Raw genomic sequence first — 22,241 nt, forward strand, 5'->3', positions numbered from 1 at the left:
GTACTTGAAGTAAACTTTATAATTCTGATGATTTATACTTAAAGTGTATGTAGGTGGGATGAAAAGCCGACGATCAATTGAAAATGTTGACCTTTCGTATTGAAGATATGGATTTTTTTTCCCAAAACACCAACAAAAATTAGGTCTTTTTGGGAAAAAATCCATATCTTCAATATGAAAGGTCAAAATTTTCAATTGACCGTCGGCTTTTCCTCCTGGTACATATACTTTAAGAATATATCATTAGATTTATATAATTTACTTGAGGACTGTTATATATCAAAAATTTGAAAAATATCAAATTTTTATAATTTGTCATAAAATTTGTATTATATTGTGATTTTCAAAATGTAAATTATTTGATATCAGAAAGACATGCTTCAGTATTCAGAATGCAATTCGATAGGTCTGAGGTGCTCTCATGTCCCACAAAAAATACTGTCGAAACGCAATAAACGCTCATTTTAGATCCCTTAAGGGCTGGGGTATGAACGTTTGGACAGTATTTATTTTGGGACATCAGAGCACATCAGACATATCGAATTGCATTCTGAATACAAAGAATGTCATTCTGATATCAAATAATTTTGATTTTTGAAATTAGCAATTTAATACACATTTTATGGCAAATCATTAAAATTGATATTTAACAGTACTTGAAGTAAACTTTATAAATCTGATGATTTATACTTAAAGTGTATGTAGGTGGGATGAAAAGCCGACGATCAATTGAAAATTTTGACCTTTCGAATTGAAGATATGGATTTTTTTCCCCCAAAACACCAAAAAAAATAGGTCTTTTGGGAAAAAATCCATATCTTCAATATGAAAGGTCAAAATTTTCAATTGACCGTCGGCTTTTCCTCCTGCTACATACACTTTAAGAATATATCATTAGATTTATAATTTACTTCGAGGACTGTTATATATCAAAATTTGAAAATATCAAATTTTTATAATTTGTCATAAAATTTGTATTAAATTGTGATTTTCAAAAATGAAAATTATTTGATATCAGAAAGACATGCTTCATATTCAGAATGCAATTCGATAGGTCCGAGGTGCTCTCATGTCCCACAAAAATACTGTCGAAAAGCAATAAACGCTCATTTTAGATCCCTTAAGGAAATGTAGATTGACTTTGAAAATTTACTAAACAATCTGTTTTCATTATTTTGGCTGTAAGCACCGCTGCCGGGTCGTGCAAGCTAGTGCTGTCATGTCTTGCTTAACTCTCTTCTCGGGGGTGTCGAACTGCAGACGACATGTTTCAAAAAAATTTTGAAAATTCAAAAATTTCAGAAATATAAATTTTCATGACCATATTTGGAATCAGCATGAAAAATGCATCAAAATGAGTACAAACAAGACTAGTATTGGTTCATTACCGTAGTTCAGTAGTTCATAAGATAGCTCTTGATATTTTGAGAAAATATTTCAAAACTTCAACTTTTTCCGTTGAAGTGCATGGCTAGCACGCAGAGCATTAAGGCTAGCTTTGCACTATGAAAAGAGAAATAAAAAAGGACCATTGAAGGAAAAGGTGTTTTGATGAGATAAAAGTGGCACTGAATTGAATTCCACTTGTTATGTGTGATATGAAAGTGACAAGTCATAGCTATAGGTAGTGATTATTATTTATTGAAACATTCCAGGTGTGATTATGTTTTAAAATGCTTTGTGTTTAAATCACAAAGTGAAGAAGTACGATGCTGTCAACTAGACACTTAAAAAGATTGCATAAAATGTGGAGGAATAATACAAAATCATTGATTGCATGTTTAGAGTATGTGTGTTTATGCATTTGTAAAGATCGTCAAATGGAGACACATGCAAAAACAGCATGTAAGTGGGGCCTTACTGGGACTGATTGGACGCTCCCACTTGTACTGGACTGTGTATAAAAACGTATTACAAACAGCACCTGCAATTAGGGATGTTGGGTCACTCCATGTTGAAGAAACTGCTGTTAAAATTGGGCTATTCTAGTTGAAACCCATACACACCAGATGTAAGACATGACCTTAATCTCCCACACAGGGTGGATACTAGGCTATTCCAATTGAAATCCATACACCCCCTCTGTAAGACATAACCTTAATCTCCCATACAGGGTGAATACTTAGGCTATTCCAAATGAAATCCATACACCCCCTCTGTAAGACATAACCTTAATCTCCCATACAGGGTGAATACTTAGGCTATTCCAATTGAAATCCATACACCCCCTATGTAAGACATAACCTTAATCTCCCACACAGGGTGAATACTTAGGCTATTCCAATTGAAATCCATACACCCCCTATGTACGACATAACCTTAATCTCCCACACAGGGTGAATATTAGATCGAATACATATGTCACTGGGATGGAGCTGATCCCTAGCACAGGCTCTGTGCTGTACTCTGATACCTATGATAATCCAAGATATACACTCGGTGCTCGCTTCGCTTGCTATTTGAGAGGTGTCATGGTTTGTGAACGGGGCTAGTTCTACTGATCCCAAGCCATTATTAGGTTAAATATGTCACTGGGACAGAGCCCATACCTCCCCTGCCCCAGATCAATTTTAACCCGACATAGTAATACAGAAAGCTAGCTTAAGCCATGCATATTTGTGGAAGCAAAATGCAGCAGCCAGTGTCCTAGAAATTCAGTTGTAAAAAAATCATCAGTGTATTTACTCTGCCGGCTAACAAAGACTGCAATATACTACTTTTCAGTTTACTAACTATGGTTTAGGTTTATGAGTATACTTAAAAAAGGTCTAGAAATAAGGTGTGCCCAGACATGCTTAAAATTTGTGATGCTCCTGGATTGTCTCAACCTTCAGCTGATTTCAACACATGTTTTGTTTTTGTTTTCAGTGTTTTTCAGCCTATTTCTAAATCAAATTCACATAAAATGGTTAAAAAACATGGCTTTAAGTAGTTTTGTTTTTCCGCGACCTGTTATCATGCCATGCTTTTGTACACAACTTAAACAAGATGTAGAGAGCCCACAGACATTTTGGCTTATTCAGTGGATATACAATGTAAATCTTTACACCGTTTTAGAATAGTAATATGAAATAAGGACTCTTCAAGCATTTTATTATCACATCTTGTGTAATGTCTGGAATCCTCAGATTTAATTCAAGCATGGCACAGTACTGAAGTCAGTATAGTAGTTTAAAAAAAAAAGGAAAAGGCGTAAAAATATGATGCAAAGCCCATTACCCCAGTTCATTCATCATGCAGCAAAGATACTGAATCAGCTCGAGGCCATTTACGCACCACAGAATAGTAGAGTTTATTTGACAAGCCTTATTCCTCCTGTGCAAACCGTCCACCGCTTTCATTTTATTGACGGTCAATTCAAGGCGTCTTTTCAATTTATATTACCGTGGTATAGGATGAATCAGTGTTGAATAGCAACTTGTTGAGTGCTGTTTGTTGGGAGCCCTAGATCAAATAACATTGCAGCGCACAATGGTGTAAATTTTGAATAGAAACGGCAACTTGATATGATAGGGGATTGGATGGTGTGATAACTCTTTAAACGAAAGTGTTAAATGGGTCCTTTCAGTTGAAATCCATACACCTCTTATGGAAGACATGATCTTAATCTGCCACAGAGGGAGTGTGAATTTCAAATGGGGTTTACCTGAATGGGTGACTCCATTTGAAATCTACACCCCCTGTGTGGGAGATTAAGGTCATGTCTTCAATAGGGGGTGGATGGATTTCAACAGGAATAGCCAATTTATGATGATAACAGGTGCTTTATCCCCCAAAATGTGATGAAAAAATCACAAAATTTATCTTTTATTTATATGGAACTGGCCTAGAATTCTCATGTAATCAAATTGAACTGAATGAGAAGAAGGTTGATGCTGCTTTGTTGATTTCATCAAACTATAGTATAAAGATCAAATTAATTGACAAAGCAAAACTTGATCACATCACATGTACTGTTAACCAATATATGCATTTCATTGAATTTGTGCTTTAAAGTATGGTCAGAGGTTTGTGTTGAATGAGTTCAGTTTCATTTTCTGCCATTTGACAAATTGAAAATATAAAGTGCTTGTGGAACCAAAAACTGTGTGAAGACAAAAGTCAGCGATGAGAGAATTAACTCTGTCAATGTACTTAATCATCTTCATTCAATTTCAAGTACCATTTACGCATGTGTTCTGTGCATTATTCAGGTTGCCTTTTGAACCATATAACTCCATTAGCTCTCTAGTTCATGGCAAAAGTACCATCAGTCCTGTAATAGCCAATAATGACCAACACTATACTTATTCCGCTAATCCGATGAGCCAAGTAATGGTCAGAATTCATTCTGCCATTACTGAGGGCCATCAGCACCATGGTGTTGTAACTGCCCAAGTGGGTGGAAAAGCGCTGCTTCGAAATCAATCTTATATTGTATTGCATTGTAAATTTTCAACATCCTTATGTCACACAGGTGATGGAACACATTTTAAAATTCCCGCAAAACCTGCATCATTTCACATTTCAGGTGGGATGGCCCACTTGAATGGCTGCCATTGAGGTGTAAGAATGTGTACAATAGGATTTGTCTATAGTTTGGCTTATAATTGGCGAATATTATTAGGTTTTTGTTACTGTGTGCATCAATAAAGTCCAAACTTACACTGTGTAGATTCACTTATAAGCATGCACCAGTCACACATTACACAATGCAGAACTAGCGTAAATGCTGCACACCCAACTACGTACATGCCATTCTATATTAATACACAATGTTATGAGTCTCATTTTTTTTATTTTGCCAATTATAAGCCACACAAACTACAATAGACCGTTATGGTGCAAGAGATTTGTCTTGCACTTTGGGTTATTCCAGTTGAAATCCATACACCCCCTATGGAAGACATGACATAATCTCTAACACAGGGAGTATGGATTTCAAATGGGGTGGCCTGAGTGCACGACTCCATTTAAAATCTACAACCGCCTGTATGAGAAATGAAGGTCATGTCTTCCATAGGGGTTATTTGGATTTCAACTGGAATAATACTTCATGTTCATTGGCTCGTGTGTGCTATCATCAGTAGATAGCAAAAATCAGCATAGGTAGCAGGCATTTAGGAGAATTACGTTAAATTTGGTTACTATAGTTATAGCTGTATGGATTATTTCAATTGTCGATACAAATGGTGTTCTTATTAACATGTTTAATATTATATTTGCTGTTGTGAAGTAAGTGCATCTTGCAAATCTAATTTCCATTTGAAATAATGGAAGTGCTTTCCTGAAAGGCTGCATAACGTGTGATGAGCATTTAACGAAAGATACCTTGTCAGCTACGACTTACTGTTTCCAGTGCAGAAATAATAATAAAAATAAAATAATAAAAATGGTATGTGCAACAGATAATTACTGAGATAAAATGATGTGCTCTTCAAACTGCCACACCAACAACTAAGTACAATGTAGGTGAGGCAAATATAAATGTAGAATGGCCAGCATTTCTGAAGAAAATTATTATCTACTGTAGCCAGTGTTCAAATTAAGTGGAAATATGGCCAAAGCAACAACAAAATAGCTAAAATATAAAATAACATTTCACCTAAAAATATTTACAGATGACCAAAAATGTTGGCAGATGACCAGATGTCTGCATTTCTTTTTAATTTTATTTTGTTTTTGTTTTGTTTTGTTTTTCTTCTTTCCCTGCTTTTTGTTTTAACCAATTACACTTTTTTTCATTTCCTCGCCTAGGTTTTTGTTATCCCCCAAAACGTGTGCATGTTGCAACCGACATAAGGCACCTTTTGTAGTAAAGCACCACAAATTTACAAGCTTGGTCTATTTATTCAGGCATTTATATCCTGATGAGATGAGTGTTACAGGTGATCAGGATATGTATTGGGAAAGGAGGGGGAAGGAAATCATATTTTGTGCCTGAGACTTCCCTTTTATGTGATCTAATTTTAAGCAGACCATTATCTTGGTGTAGTTATGACAGATGTAATGACAGAATGATAATAAAATCATTCAATCAAGTCATGATAGTTGCACTTATATTTGAGAACTACCTGCCGATTGGTCAAAAAGAAGTTTTTATTATTAATTGGACCAATCAGCAACATTATTAGAATAATTTCACAACAGAAAAAAATTGGGGTGAATTATTTGCAAAGCTCCATTCTGATTGGTGATTAAAGTGAAGATATCATGTATTTGACCAATCAGAGGCAATGTTACATCGGCAGGTAGTGCTCGGGGGGTTAACATTTAAATGCTATCTACTGAAGATAGCTGATCAGGAGTTATGGACCATGAAATAGATGATTGGAGGCAAGATTTTCTAGGCAATATCAATCATGATAATATAACCTGACAGAGATATCTATGAGATATAATGGGCTATTCCAGTTGAAATCCATACACCCCCTATGGAGGGCATGACCTTAATCTCCCACACAGGGAATGTAGATTTCAAATGGAGTCACTCATTCTGGTACTTGGTTCTTACTTGGTACTTGGTTGATATCCTCCTGAGAATTCCATTTTAAAGGTGTTATGACTGGTAATCCCATTTGAAATTCACACTCCCTTTGTGAGAGATTGAGATCATGTCTTCCATAAGGGGTGGGTGGATTTCAACTGGAATAGCCCAATATTACTCACCACATTACATTACTGGTCTACTTTTAAATTCTAACCTCTCCTAATTTTGAATTTTTGTTTCGAAGCAATTATTTTTACATCTGCATAGAGTTTTTTTGATTGAGTAAAATACAATAATTGGTAATAATCATTCTGCAAACAAAGTGTGTAATCTAACTCCGACAGAGTAACTGCTGTTATACCATAACATTATACCCTTCCTAACAGTCTTTTTCAAAGATCCCTGATACCCTTCCTAACAGTCTTTATCAAAGATCCTTGTTATCCTGATAGCAAGTGACATAGGCTGAAGGTCATATATGTATAGTTTGTTTGGCTTAAAATGAGGCTCATCATTGTGTATTGCAGTTAGGCGAAACCCTTATGCTAGTTGCATATTGTGTAATGCATGACTGGCATTAAGGCCTCAAAAATTTGTTTGATTGGCGCAACCCGACCTACCCTGAAATTAGGCCCAATCCTAGACTTTTTTTTCTTCTTTTTTTGCAACAAAATAAAGAAAGAAAGGAAATATAAAATGCAATTTAAAAAAAAAAAAAAAAAAAAAAAAAAAAGATCCAAGGCTTTTATCAAATGCAATTTACAGCTTTAAAAGTTGCATTGGTAACTTTGGTAACTTTTTATCACAAAGAATTCATTGAATATACTAAAAAAATAAAATAAATTAAAAAGAATCCCTACCTACCTTAACCCTATTTTTATGTTACTCCAATCAAACAATTTTTTAGGCCTAATGTGAGTTGGTACTTTATTGATGTGCGCAGTAAGAAAACCGAATAATATTTGCCGATTATAAGTGGAACAAACTATATAAGACAAATTGAGTTGGACACCATCGTCATTTAATATTTCATTTATGACATCACATTATATTAATGTAGCATTGGTTGAACAACTGGGATAATTATTGTCAAAATACAAATTAAACTTCTCCTGGGGTGTTCCTCGTGCAGGAAATAAAACCAGTAGCTATAGGAGTTTGACACTGGCCTACTTCGTATGTCCCTTCGTTGCAATGTAATATGCAAGAGAATACACATGAATGGTAATATTTGATTCCTCTCGAAAATGTAAAAACAAAAACTGAAACTGAAACGGGAATAGATTATTGTCAAATAGTTTGTCCCCTTTGGATATTGATGAGATAAAATTTCAGTAAATTTCATTCCATTATATACAAAGTGTTTCAAAAATTGAGTCACCCATTCAGGTAATCCAATCATACTCCCTGTGTGGAGATTAAGATCATGTCTTGCATAGGGGGTATATGGATTTCAAGTGGATTTCGCAATTTGGTGGGGTAAATTGTGGGGCGAGGCTGGCAATTGGGTCACCATTTTTAAAAGAGGAAAAATGATAGAACCATCCAATTATTATAAAGACGAATTTCATAGTTCTAGTCCAATAAAACAGCACTTACTGTGGACGTTTCGAAATCTGTCAGATTTCGTTATCAACACTGATGTTGTTGTGACGACCTTCTGTGTACAACTCGTTGTTGCTTAGCAACTTGGTTGCCAGTTGACGATCTCCTGAAGAAACCAACTGGCAACCAAGTTGCTAAGCAACAACGATTGTCACTGCACTGCTGTTTTCATCCTTTTTGTCAAATTTTCATGGGAGCAAAGATATACCATTCACCTTGTATAAAGTCATCTTTATAAATGATGCAAACAAACTGGATGAGATCAATTAAAATCACCAATCGAGACCATTCGAGGGAGCTGCAAAAAAAGGTGTCAACCAGAATTTCCCAGTTATATGAATTTCCATATGGCTGAGCACTCCCTTTTAAAGGGAATTTTATTTACCTAAATCCAAAAACTCTCTACTAGCCTTTCAGAAGCTTGCCTGATTTTAAAGAGATTAAAGACACTTTATATAACATATTATTTAATGTTGCTTTTGTCTTGCAGGACAAGTGTGCTGCGCTTTATATGAGTTGGACCTACAGTACTACCGCGGGAAGATTATAGGTATGCGGGACCATGGAGAGAAACTTGTACAAGTTCAGTATGTGGATTACGGGAACTCAGACTGGCATTCCCCGGATAGGTAAGTGCATGCATAAGGTTGCGATCACATAGAAGTATACAGTATTCGCTATATACAATGTGAACTCAGTCTGATCGAATGAGCGTATCGTATACTATAGTGAATACTGTGTACCGTATACTTCTATGTGGTCGCAGCCTTAAGGAAGTTAAATATACTGCACACAAAAAGTATCCAAACACTTAAAACAAAAGTAATATCAGTAAACAATAAAGACACTCAATCTAAATTGCAAAATAAAGTAATCAGTAGATGGATAATTTTGTTTGGCATATTTTGATACCTCATTTGACTTGATGCGACTTTAGACCATAGGGCCAAAAAAAAAAAAGTTGTTTGTTTGTCCTCCACCGCCCGCTCCTCAGATTAAGGCCTGACCAATATTTTTTTTTTCTATTTTTTTTTTTAAATAAAAATAAGTAAAATTCAATTTTTTTTTCAGATTTGGAGTATCTATGGACTTAGCTAGAGCTAAATATTAAGATCTTTCATGGTTGAATGTAAAAAAGCCCCAAAAAAACATTTTGTGTCAATATGCAAAGTCATAACTTGTGATCATGTCATAGTCTATTATTTTTAGTGACTTCAAAATACATTGGATTTGAAATCATTAAAAGACTATGACATGAACACAAATTATAACTTTAACTGCATATTAAAGAAACAAAATGTTGGTTTTTTAAGTCACCATGAATGATTGTAGCATTTAGCTCTAGCTAGGTCCAGGAATACGCCAAATCCGAAAAAAAAAAATCCCGCCTGCACGTTCTCTTTCAAAGCTGTGGAGGACAAACAAACAATTTTTTTTTTTGGCCTAGTTATACCGAATTGAATGGAAAAGAGAGCATTTCATAAGTGACAAATTTGGGCTATTTCCTCCTTCAGGGTGATCCCTACCAGCTATTCAAACAGGCTCATTATAGCGTGACAGATCAATACGCACTCGCCGTGCTCATAATTAACATGTTTCACGAGAAAAGTCGATGTAAAATCTAGCTTAAAAAAAGAAACAAAAACAACAAAACAAAAAACAAGTGTAGTGATTTATTACTGCACAGGTATACACATTACGCTTTAAATGGAAACTATATAACTGAGTGTTTTGATATGAGGATATATGGTGGCTTCATCCAGCTGTCTTCAGTAGATAGAAAAGTTTCCATTAACATGAAGCAGGTAAAGGCCAGGATTTGCAGTGAGCAAATTCAAAATGCTTAGGGAACAACCCAAAAGTTCCATGAAGTCCTATAAACGAAAGTCCTTTCATTACGGAGGGATGGGGTCAGAAAGTCCGATTACGTTTGTAAAAAAGTAATTTAAACATTGGTCAAAGTTGATCCTCTTTTAAGGATTTAATATATAATTTGAAATTTTGTGCATTTTCTTAAGTACGATATTAACATTTTACAGTGGTTGCTTGAAAATGATTTCAAATCAATATCAGTGAAATACTCGCAACCTGCAACTTGTAAGTTCTTTTTTTTAAAGCAGCTGTACCGCACTTTGATTTGAAAAGCCAGCAAATGGGGGTTTTTCGTGCCAATAAGTATGAAGAAAAATATTTTAAAATCAAATTAATTATTTGTTTCTTCCATGAACGTGATCAATATCCTAGCATTGTCGCACCCCTCCAAAACCTCATCCACCATAGCGATGGCTCTGTATCCTATGAATGCGGGTTGGAATTTTCAATATTTAATACTTACGTTAAAGGGGAGGGGGTTAGCCTGCTAAAGGACTTTCGTTTATAGGACTTCATCAAACTTTTGGGTTGTTCCCTTATTCAGTTTGTGATTCTTACAATAGGTTACACCTGTAGCAGATTGAATCAATATTTTTACAGCGCTTCCTGGGTGTATTTCTATTATATTATTGTTATTATTACAAGGTAAATCACCTTGTGGAACCAGGTGGAGCTCAGGCACAGATACGTCTGAAATCATTTCATATCTTCAAATTTGCACAGGAACTTAACCCAAAATAACTACTTTAGGCTGTGTATGCGTGGGAAAATAAGTGACGTAGCCTGCGCTATGTAAACATGTCAAAGGGAGGAATGACCTGGTAGTGAGAAAGGAAGATAGAGAAAGCCATTGTGAAGTGCCATTATCTAATAGGTATTATATAACAACACCTTGTTACATAGATGTATGTGTGGAGGAATGCAATAGCTGCTGACGGATTCTGACTTGTAATTCTTACAGCTTATACATTTCAAATTTTCACCATATGCATTTTTGAAACATGCTCTTTTTTCTCACATTCACTCGGGTCGGATATCCGGGAACATTGTCCCCTTTGCACCAGTGCGCGCATAGCAACCTGAGCTCGAGGAAGGGGAACTGCACATGCTCACACTGGTTTTACAAGACTGTTTCCCCAGTGTGACATCAGCCTGACCAAGAGAATAAACTTCTGCAATTTAACCGGTGATAGCCTCAAATGCATTGGGAATAAATTGGGTAAAGTAGCAGCTCTTAATGAGAAACCACTCAAAGCAGCTATCTGTTGTATATGTAGTTATACCTTTTTTTGCCTTAATGAGATAATTTTAGATGTATCATTCCTGTGAAGATGTGGTGCTACAATTTAACCTGTGATAACCTCAAATGCATAAATAGGGAAAAGTAGCTGCAGCTCTTAACGAAAACCTGCTCCAGGGATGCAAATTGTGCGGGAGCGGGGAGCACCGCTCCTAGGAAATGAGAGTCAAAATTGAGGAAATAATGCCATGGGAAGAAAAAAGAAAGATAGGAAAAAGGAGGGGGAGAGAGAAGAAGAGAAGAAAAGGAAAGAGGAGAGGAAGGGGGAAAGAGGAAAGAAAAAAGAAGAGGAGTGAGGCACAACTTAGGGGATGGATGTGAGGCAGTGAAGCTACTGAATGGAAGAGATGAAATCTTTAAGACACTGGTTGTGCAAAATTTGGAGGAATTCACAACATTGTTCAAGAAATAAGAGCAAAAAAGAGGAAGGTGTTGTTGGTGTTAGAATATGGAAATGGGATAAGAGGAAATTTACAATTCATCACCAAAGGAGGTATTCATTGTAATTTAACAGGAAAAAAAAAAAGAAGTTAGATGAAGGCAGGTGGAAACAGGGCACATATCTGAGGAAATTTACAGAGGCGGCAATCACATCTGAGGAAATTTATAGAGAGGCAGCAATGGGGATTTTATGGGAATAAAAGTTATGAAGGAATTCAGTGTATCAATACTAATGCCACTAAGAGGACAAACTGGAAAATATTGAGGAAATTTAAAAAGAAGAACAATAAAGCTCCGAACAATTAAGTTGTGCTCCCTCTGACCAGAGAATGACCAGAGAAGATGTAGACATCTTCTCTGCTCTGACAAAAAAAAAAGTGAAAGAGGAAATGGGGGTAAAGGAAAATATAAGGGGAAATGAGCCGCTGTCCCTCCAAAATTGACTCTAAACTAGTGTAAAATACCAATAGAGGCCTTGCATGTGACGTATCATCCCGTAAATATGGCGGACTACTCAAATGCATTCAACAAAAGCATGATTGCAATCTACCGTGACAGTTCACTCACACACATAACCCTGCACTACCATGACTACGATCAAATAGGTTGATGACAACATTTGATTGAATGGACTGCACTCCGCCATAACTACGGTGAAGGACACCGCTCAAATCCTTTGTTTGGAGCCAATCGATAATTTCATGCAGGGCCTCTATTTTTTTTGCGCGCTATGCGCGCACATTTTTCTCATATAAAGCCTTTTTGGAAACTTGAGTCGCTCTAAAAATACACAATATGTTAACATTCCCATCTTTTGAAATGTAGAATAGAGCTATTTTATGCACGGTACGATTGAGGAAATCGTGAGCCTAAAAACCTTGCTCCTGAGGAAGAAATCACAATTTGCACCCCTGACCTGCTCACAGCAGCTATCTGTTGCATAATGTACTTATGCCTTTTTTGCCATTATGAGACAATTTGAGATGTATCAATCCTGTGAAGAAGTGGTGCTGCAATTTAACCTATGATAACCACAAGTGCAAATAAACAGGGAAGCGTAGTAGCACTTAACAGGGGAGTGTTTTGAATGTAACGATGAGATTCCAATTGATTGTGTAATGGGAGCTTTTAAGAAGCAGAATCTGAAAGATGGTTCTTGAAGTAAAGCTGCCGCATTTCTTTTTTTTTTCCTTTTTTTTTATGTCGAGCATATCTAGGCATTAACAGCTGAAATCTAGGAGATAACGCTGATGAAACTTCGGCCAGGCACAAGTGTCCTGGTGAACGAAGGGGTTCGCCGTAGATAGCTGGTCAGGGTATTTTTACAAGACAGTCAAGTATAGCCGACAATCGGGCTTATTACCCTGATCGGAACCGACTGTAACGAGGTCTTTTATCATGGGTCATCTGCCCCGCCTTTACCAGATGAGCAACAGGGAGAGTGGATAAGATTTTTAAATTTTTTTTGTCCTGCGGGGTATTGAACCTGTCCCCTCTCGCACCAAAGGCAAAGACCTTAACCACCCACACGAAAAATAGCTAGAAAATGACAGAATAATTCCAGAATATCCTAGAATAAAAACCCAGGATAATCCCAGCAAAAAGCTGGAAAAAACCAGCGGTAATTTGGACGGGATTAGCTAGGATAAGCTAGAATAAATAAAGCTGGAAGAAAAATCCTGGCTTTCTGCAGGAAATTAGAAAGCTTGGATAAAGCTGGCTTCTGGCGGTAATTTGGACGAGATAAGCTAGAATAAATAAAGCTGGAAGAAAAATTGAAATCCTGGCTTTCTGCAGGAAATTTGAAAGCTCGGATTAAGCTGGCTTCTGGCGGTAATTTGGACGGGATAAGCTAGAATAAATAAAGCTGGAAGAAAAATTGAAATCCTGGCTTTCTGCAGGAAATTTGAAAGCTTGGAATTCCCGGCATTTTCAAGGAAAAGCTGGCCTCTGGCAGTAATTTGAAAGCTTGGATAAAGCTTGAATTCCCGGCATTTTCTAGGCTGGCCTGTGGTGGTTGAATTTGGACATTTGGAGCTTTGATAAAGCTTGGATTATCCAACAAAATTGATCAAACAATATGGAGAAAAAAGATAAACTCTGCCAGTTCAATGTCATATTTGTACTCTCCAAAGGACCCTCCTACTTCCAACTAACAACCCCAATATATTGAATTTGCACACCACATCCCAGCTTTAATTACCAAAAATCTTCGTATTGTGTTGAAGGTGACTTGTAACTCACCATATTTGAACTCTCTGAATAACAACTCACCATATTTGAACTTTCTAAATGGTCCTGTCCCAATTGAAGGTACAAGCATAGACATACCACCTAGACCTGTAACTGCCCATCCCTAACCATGGCAGTAGGTGAAGCCACGTATCCAAGGTGATTTTGGTCGGGTGGTCGGACGCGGAGAAATAAGCGTTCATGTCTGGAACGAAAAACGTGATCGTTTGCGTGATTGCTGCGCCGTTATCGCCCGCGTCAAATGCAACATGTTCTGTAGACGCGAACATGTCTGCTTGTTTGCGGCCGGGTTGCGTACTTGTCAAAATCGTTGCTAAGCAGTGTTGACTTCACTACGCAAACCAAAGTCATAGGTCTAGGTACTTGTTTGTCTGGGGGTACAAGCATCCCCCAAAACATTGACATAGTACACCACATGCCAACTTTATCAAACAAAATTCGTCCAATAATATGCTGGAGGTGACAACTCGCCATATTTGAACTCTCCAAATAACAACTCACCATATTTGAACTTTCTAAATTTCACTCTCTAACTTCTGACTACAAACAACCCCAATATATTGACATAGCACACCACCTCCCAACTTTATCTTGAACAAAACTCTTACAATTGTGCTAGAGGTGGCAACTCACCATATTTGAACTCTCTGAATAACAACTCACCATATTTGAACTTCCGAAATGACCCTTTCCCAATTGAAGGTGCAAACATCCCCAATACAACAGAGCATTCCACATACCAACTTTATAAAAAAAAATTGCCCAACAATATGCTGGCAGTGATAACTCACCATATTTGAACTCTCCAAATAAGAACTCACCATATTTGAACTTTCTAAATGACACTCTCTCACTTCAAAGTACAAACAAATATGATGCATTAACAAAGCACACCACATCCCAACTTTATCAAACAAAACTCTTATAATTATGCTGGAAGTAGCAACTCACCTTATTTGAACTCTCTAAATAACGACTCACCATATTTGAACTCTCTAAATAACCCTATCCCAATTCAAGGTGCAAACATCCCCAATACATACACTATACATGCCAACTTCATAAAAAAAACCTCGTCCAGTATGATATATGCTGAAGGTGACAACTCACCATATTTGAACTCGCCAATTAACAACTCACCATATTTGACTTTCTAAATGACACTCTCCCACTTCAATTCAAAGTACAAAAATCCATACATCATATTCTTCAAAGTACAAACATACATACATGCACACCATATGATCTGCATTGGATTATTTTCATTCCAACTTTTATCCTGGCTTAAAACCAGAATATTCAAGGTTTGAATTTAGCTGGGATTTTCCCCTTAGCCAAAGGTTGGATAAGCTTGGTTATTCAAGTAAAAGCTGGAAGTTTCCAGCAATCCTGATCAAGCTTGAATTAATTTTCGCATGGGCAGTGTGCCACGCTGCTCCCTTCATTCTTTTATTAGTATCTGATAGCATCGCTAGAAAACCTGGCTTTTCTTTCCATTATGCTACATTTGTAGTCTTCAGAAAATTTCCTGATTTTAGGAAATTCTACTCAGATGATCCTGTACAAAAGTAGAGGCAAATTTGTTGACAGCACTGACTGGCATATTTCTGAACAAAGTATGGAATGCAGTGGCAGTGCCATGGGGAGAGGGAGTGGAAATGGCCAAGTCAGAGCACTTATGCCCCCAGTCGGAACTCTCCCCCCCCCCCTCCAGTAAAAACCCAAAATTCCTCCCCTCCCCTCCCCCACCAAAATTCCTGCCACCGCCACTGATGGAATGTGATAGAACCAAGATCTATTATGTTGTTTTGATGTTAAATATTTCAGAACAATTCAATCGTCAAATTTAATATTGAAATAGACCCTTTGAGAAGTACATTGTAAAAATAGTTAAAGGCAGTGTCATATAGTCAGTCAAGTATTGCAAGACTTAGCACAATCGGCACCCAAACGTGAGTGGGGTGGCTTTGTGATGCCACGATTGTGAACAGTGTATTATTTGGAATGTCAGTTTGAATCACTCTTGAATATGACCTTGTAGGAGAAACATCATCAAGACTCTTTAATTGTCCAACTGATCATGTTGTGAAACTGACAAATAAATGTTGATAAATCATTGTTTCAAATATCATCTGGGTATCTACATATGTTGATTTCTTCTGCCTTGATGTGATGCGGCCCTGGACCTGATTTATTAACATATCCGGCAGCTTTTTCGTCTTTCATCATATAAATAGCCATCATTGCATACTTAGTAAATTAAACATATAACCCATTTTAAATTGTGCTTTTGTCGATAGCAATATGGTAATTTTTGGAATATCAACTTACATGAAACAAAAAAGTTATGTTTTGGGAGATTTTTTTTTTTTTTTGCAAATCAATATTTGATAACTATGCGGCCCTGCACCAGATTTATTAACATATCAGGCAGCTTTTTATTTCTTTCTTCATAAAAATAGCCATCATTGCAAACTTAGCAAATTAAAGATATGACCCATTTTATATGGTGCTTTTGTGGATAGAAATATGGCAACTTTTGGAATATCAACTTACATGAAACAAAAGAAGTTATATTTTGCTGGATTTTTTTTTTCAAATCAATATTTGATAACTTTGTACATCCTGGTACAGCCACTTCTTTTATTGCTTTTTCTTCTGTCAATAGACAAAATCTTGCATTTGATTGTATAGATTTTTTTTGTAAGTGCCAGAATTGAATGGGATTTGGTGCAAAATACAGGTCAATATTGGGATAAGTTATAGAATCATTGACTTGACCTTTTAGCCAGAGTGGCCACTTTTCAAGCTTTTATCTGAACCACGTATTTGATAGTTACTTGAAACAGATGGAATAGCACATACCTCTGCTTGTTTATACTGAGCACTCTGTATTTTTACCCAGTATTACCTGGTAACCCACAATCCAATTTACCAACAACCAACACATTTCTACTGATGCTTAAATTAAGGGTAGTTGTGTGCAAAGTTGGTACTGAAAATGTTTTTCTGACCCAAAGCTGCTTTTAATGTCATGATGTGATACATAAAATGTATGTTAATCATTGTGTGAAATACCAGGTGTCACACCGCACGGTCTACCTCGCGAGGTGGCTCATGGTTGCCGGATGTCCACATCGCATCACTCTGAACCATTCTGTTTCCACTGAGCACATTAAAACTAAACCGCATCACCCACCAACCTAGTAGCCACACATAGCTTGTTGAAAGTAAAAACTAGTCTAAACTGGCCCTTACTGACTTGTAGCCTGCAAGTACATTCTTCCCTGTGGGCAGCATGGGACAATATTTAATTGATCTGTGATTGAACTAACAAGGTTACACCATGTAGCCTCAGAAAACAAACTTGAATTTACATCATTTAACCTTTAAAAGGGATAGAAAAGTGGGCCAGGTTAATACAGGGTGTCCCAAAGGTCTCGATACCATTTTAAACGTTCATAACTCATAACTCCAGCACGCGATAACAAAAGTGAAGGTATCGTTGAAAAGAGAAAACTCTGGCAATTTTCCTGACACCAAATTTGACATGTAAACCCACTAACATAATAAATAATCTACGGTGAAACAGTTCGGCATATTACACAAAAAACCATACAATAAGTTTACAGCTCATCTCCGGATCCCAACTATCCACTACCTCCTCTCAACTTCAAGACCAATGTCTCTCCATTCAATTCAATTGCAAATATCAAACAGTTCTCGTGATTATAGAATTAGACTATCAAGATGATATACAACACCAGGAATTGTGTACTAATGCTTTGATTTTATTCAGAAATCAAGCAAGTAAAAGCTATTTTCTAAAGTTGTGTAATATTCCATTCTTCAATTCTCTGCTCTCTCACAACATGCACAAGATTCCTGCACCAGGAATGTAAGGACATAACTCTTAATATTTCGCAGTGGATGATGAAAGACGGGGAGGTGAACATTAAAGTATCGTTCTTCATATTGTAATTGTAAACACAAGGAAACAACCAGTTGTTTTCCATTACAAGTGTTCAAAAGTCAAGGCATATTCTAAGCATTAATAATAACACATTTGATCTTCAGTCGATGCTTCATCATCAGTGTGATCAGGGCCAGGGTTGAAACTTCTATTTGAATATATAACCATTGTTAAATTGGAAATTCTATGAAGAAATGTTTTCAATATATCATCATCAGCCATATCATAACAGAACAAGATAAACTTTTTCTTCCAAATTTTACTAGAATAGAAGGCGAGGAGCGAAGTCTAAAAATCGATTTTATAATTCTCAACGCGAAAGGCATATTTTTGATTACCACTATTGACATGTTGCATTTTAGTTGCATTGTTCATTGGTCATATATGTCTTATTAAAAAAGGAAAATGTATCATGTTTGGCATCCAAATAATTGCCCGAATTTACTCTTTTCAAATATGTATTTTGATTTCCCCTCGGTTAATCCTAGCGAAAGATATGACGGTTCAAAAAGGTATCGAGACTTTTGGGACACCCTGTATAATTCCTTGGTCAGTGCAAAAAGAATGGGCAAATAAAGTGAACGGGCAAAGAAAATATTGTTTTATGATACAGTGGCGAATTATAGGTAAAGCTAATACTGCATGAGGCAATCAGCATTGGAAACTACAGGAACATCACACTGTGGTACATCCTAACCGCAGATCAATGTGAACTTGTGTGGTGTGTTTTTCGACTGAAATAGAGTGGATGGACAAAGAAAATATTGTTTTATAATACAGTTGTAAAACTATGTTACACCAGTAAACAATCTGCATGGGATACTATAAAATTAATGTCGATGTGCTACATCTATCTCCAGGTTAGTGATTTGAATACACTGTTTTGACACAATGTGTACAACAGGTAAACCATACATGTACTCAGGCCCGTATGCAGGATTTTGTTTGGGGGGTACTGATTTTGAAAAAGTGGACCTTTTTCCCAAGGGGGGCGATTTTGTGAAAAGTTTACTTTCTTTTCATTTTTTGACGAAAAACCCGTAAAAAACTGATTTTTTTTCTCTCTACGCTCGCAAATTCTGAAATTTTGGGACTTTTTGTACGCTTTGGCAAATTTGGGGACGGGGTGCACCCCCCTGTGTACGGGCCTACATGTACTGGTGTGTATTAATGCAGATCACCTCTTCAGTGTAGATACCCCTATTTGTCCCTCAGTGGTCTAAATAAAGTCTGCCCAGTCTGCAAAGAAAATTATCCAGGGTGCACAAAATCGCTGTTTCAAGCTAGTGAAAACAAACCAAACTGGACAAGACATGTTTGCTAGCTGTTCACATTACAGTTAAGGCATTACAGTGACTGACTTTACCTGAGTGATTGTGTCTTTGTGACAAGACATGTTTGCTAGCTGTTCACCTTACAGTTTGAGAATGCCTGTGGGTCAAGAGGTGTTACAACAACTGACTTGGCCTGAGTGATGGTGTCTTTGTGACATCAATATGGGCTTGTGACTTTGGGTGGAACAAATGGAGACGAGCTTTGGACTGGTCATTCTTGTCTTGAGTGTGGGCCTCAAAGTGGTTTGTCAACTTCAGGAGGCTTTTTAGCAAAGGGGAAGGAAAGAAGTTGAAAAGTAAAGGTGTCTGGTCCGATTTCGAAACACAGACTCATCGGGTGCTGAGCGAAGATTGGAGATATAGCAAGACACTTGAGTTAATATAATGTACCTTAGCCAGCCTAACTAATTCCGTGCCCATATGTGAGTTTTTTGGTTGGGTTAGGGTTAGAGACTTGCGTATCAGTGAATGGGTAATGCTTGGATCAACAGTTAACATTAAGCCTTTTAGCAGGTGGCTACAAAAGGCTGCAGCACAAACCAAAGTATCCCAGATGATGTGATTGCATAATCATCTAAACACACACATTGGCACCAAAACGTGGCTGGTCAAGGTACACACTTGTAACTTGCTATCCCCGGTCTTCTGCTCGTACACGACAGGTCTGTGGTTCAAACTATGTAACCAGACAAATTTTCTCTTCATCTTCTTTCTTCCTAGCCTCCTCCTCGATCCTCCTCTTTTGCCAAGAAGGCTCCAAGAAAACATGTAATTACATTGTCTTAAAGGAATACTTTTTCAAAACTGGCAGTTTTATGTGATATGTATTCAGGAATGGCAAAAATGTGGAAATTAGTTCTTTACAGGGAATGTTGGCATTTGGAGGAAAATAATTTTGATTTCCATATAAACAACATGGTAGAAATATTTTGCTATCTTGGTAGGAAATTTGGCATATCTTCCTATTAAATAACATTGGTAGGCTTGTTAATTGTTGAAGAATAAGGTAACTCAATAAAATAAAGATAAAATAAATTAATAAAAACTACTGCAAAATGATTATCTTTATGAACTGAAGTGTGTGAAATTGCATTTACCTCTGGTCATGCCGACATGGCTGAAAGCTTGCCAAGTAGACATAGAATTCATATACTTTGCAAACAAGCCCCTCACCACTTTTAATTTGCTCTGCCCTATATTTTCCGTAGTTGCACTGTGTAACGTCCATTCATTTATTACCAATTACCCGCCAGAACAACAAATTTGCTTTGCCCGGGCTAGACATTTTGTGCAAATTTTACGAGTGCACAGTGTTATTAATCGAGATCCGTATTGTGTGAAACACGGTGACAAGCGTTTGGATGTTTTTAGTCTTGATGTTTGGTTTAATTTGATTTTGTTAGGGCTTGTAAGTGCTAGATCACGCATAGTCAGTAGACATTTTGTGCAAATTTTACGAGTGCACAGTGTTACTAATCGAGATCCGTATTGTGTGAAACACAGTGACAAGAGTTTGAATGTTTTTAGTCGTGATGTTTGGTTTAATTTGATTTTGTTAGGGCTACGTGGCTAGATCACACATACATAGTCAATGCACATTTTGATGCATATACCCTCACTGTATGGTAAGAAATGTGCAAAAATAATTAGAAGAAAGAATCAAGATCGATTTTGACATACTAGATTGTGGTATGGTACATGAAGTATGGCTTGGTAATGAAATAAAATTGTTTTCAATAATATATAAACTAAAGAAATCCTGTTTGATTGTGCCTTGCTCGTGCAAAACCAGGACAAAGTTGCTGGGCAATTGGGAACTTGGGCATAGCACAATATACTTATGGAAAGTGTCAAAGTGAGTAAAATATTTTGAAGAAAAATATTTACAGTAAGCCAAATAATTAAGGTACCAGTTATGTTCACCTCCTGTATATCCTAAACAAAGACATATGTCATAATTGGAACCAGCAGCCAACAGGTGCATCTTTTAGCTTGAATTTAAGACCTCATTCGTTGAAATTGTTAAAGAAATAAAGACACAGTGATCCCAAACCCTAAGGAAGATGCCAATTTAAAAGTTGCAGTTTGCTCCATTGCATGCCCTATTGATTTGTACACAAAGCGTTTGTGAACAAGAGAACTAGCGCCACGCTTCCATAGAGGTTATCCACTTTACTCATGTGTGACTTCTAACAAAAGGCGCTGATTCCCGTAGTATTCCTCATTCAAACCAATTCAATGCACGACCTCGGAGTTACCTGCATGACTCTTGGTGGGCTATTTTGAAACAGTCATGGTTGCACATGCAGGTACTTCTTTTGAAAGTCCTAAACAAGGTATAGCAGTCGTTGATAGGATATGCAGCTTATACAGGGTGTAACAATAAAATTTGTACAATTTTGAAAATAGAATGACATAAGTATGCCGCCTATTTTTTGGTTTGATTTTGCTTTAGCCACCAGATAAGCTTTGTTTCAATAAAATCGTAGGTATACAAGTGAAGTTATAGCCAATTATGTAACCTAGTCTTAAAACCGCTTGGGCCACTTTTGTCTAAGTGTTACAAAAGTGACTGAATAGAGTTGAACCATGGACCAGTTGGACGGTGCTCTTATGATAGGTCAATTTAAACAATGGGGTTTTCGAAGTGGTAGAAATGATTACCTAATAGAATATCTCCTTGAGTTTTTGAAAGTCACAACTAAGCACTGACATAACAACCTTATTATACTAGAAATCGTGGCTGCAGCTCAACACCTTCAACCCCAATTCACGTTGGAAGAGCGTATTTTTATGGTTGTGACATTCGGTAGCACATGGAGTCAAGCAGAAACCATCAGATTGTTTATAGCTCATTTTCAAAACTCACGTCTTCCTTCAAGGCATACAATTACATATAACTATGAGAAGTATGTAAAATTTGTTGACAGAAATGCTGGCAATAGTGGTCGCCCCAGAACAGCTAGAAGCCCAGCTGAACTTAATTTCAAATTT

The 22,241-nt window shown here is 36.9% G+C and overlaps 1 protein-coding gene across 1 annotated transcript in view; it reads left to right on the forward strand.

Moving 5' to 3' along the window:
- LOC140140418 (RING finger protein 17-like) overlaps positions 1 to 22,241 on the forward strand; it is a 316,068-nt gene that overhangs the window by 164,796 nt on the left and 129,031 nt on the right. The window contains exon 27 of the mRNA XM_072162178.1: positions 8,565 to 8,703. Within this exon, the coding sequence (XP_072018279.1) occupies positions 8,565 to 8,703 (139 nt within the window). The remainder of the gene's footprint in view (positions 1 to 8,564; positions 8,704 to 22,241) is intronic.

Source organism: Amphiura filiformis, chromosome 19, assembly GCF_039555335.1.
Source record: "Amphiura filiformis chromosome 19, Afil_fr2py, whole genome shotgun sequence".
Classification (NCBI taxonomy): domain Eukaryota; kingdom Metazoa; phylum Echinodermata; class Ophiuroidea; order Amphilepidida; family Amphiuridae; genus Amphiura; species Amphiura filiformis.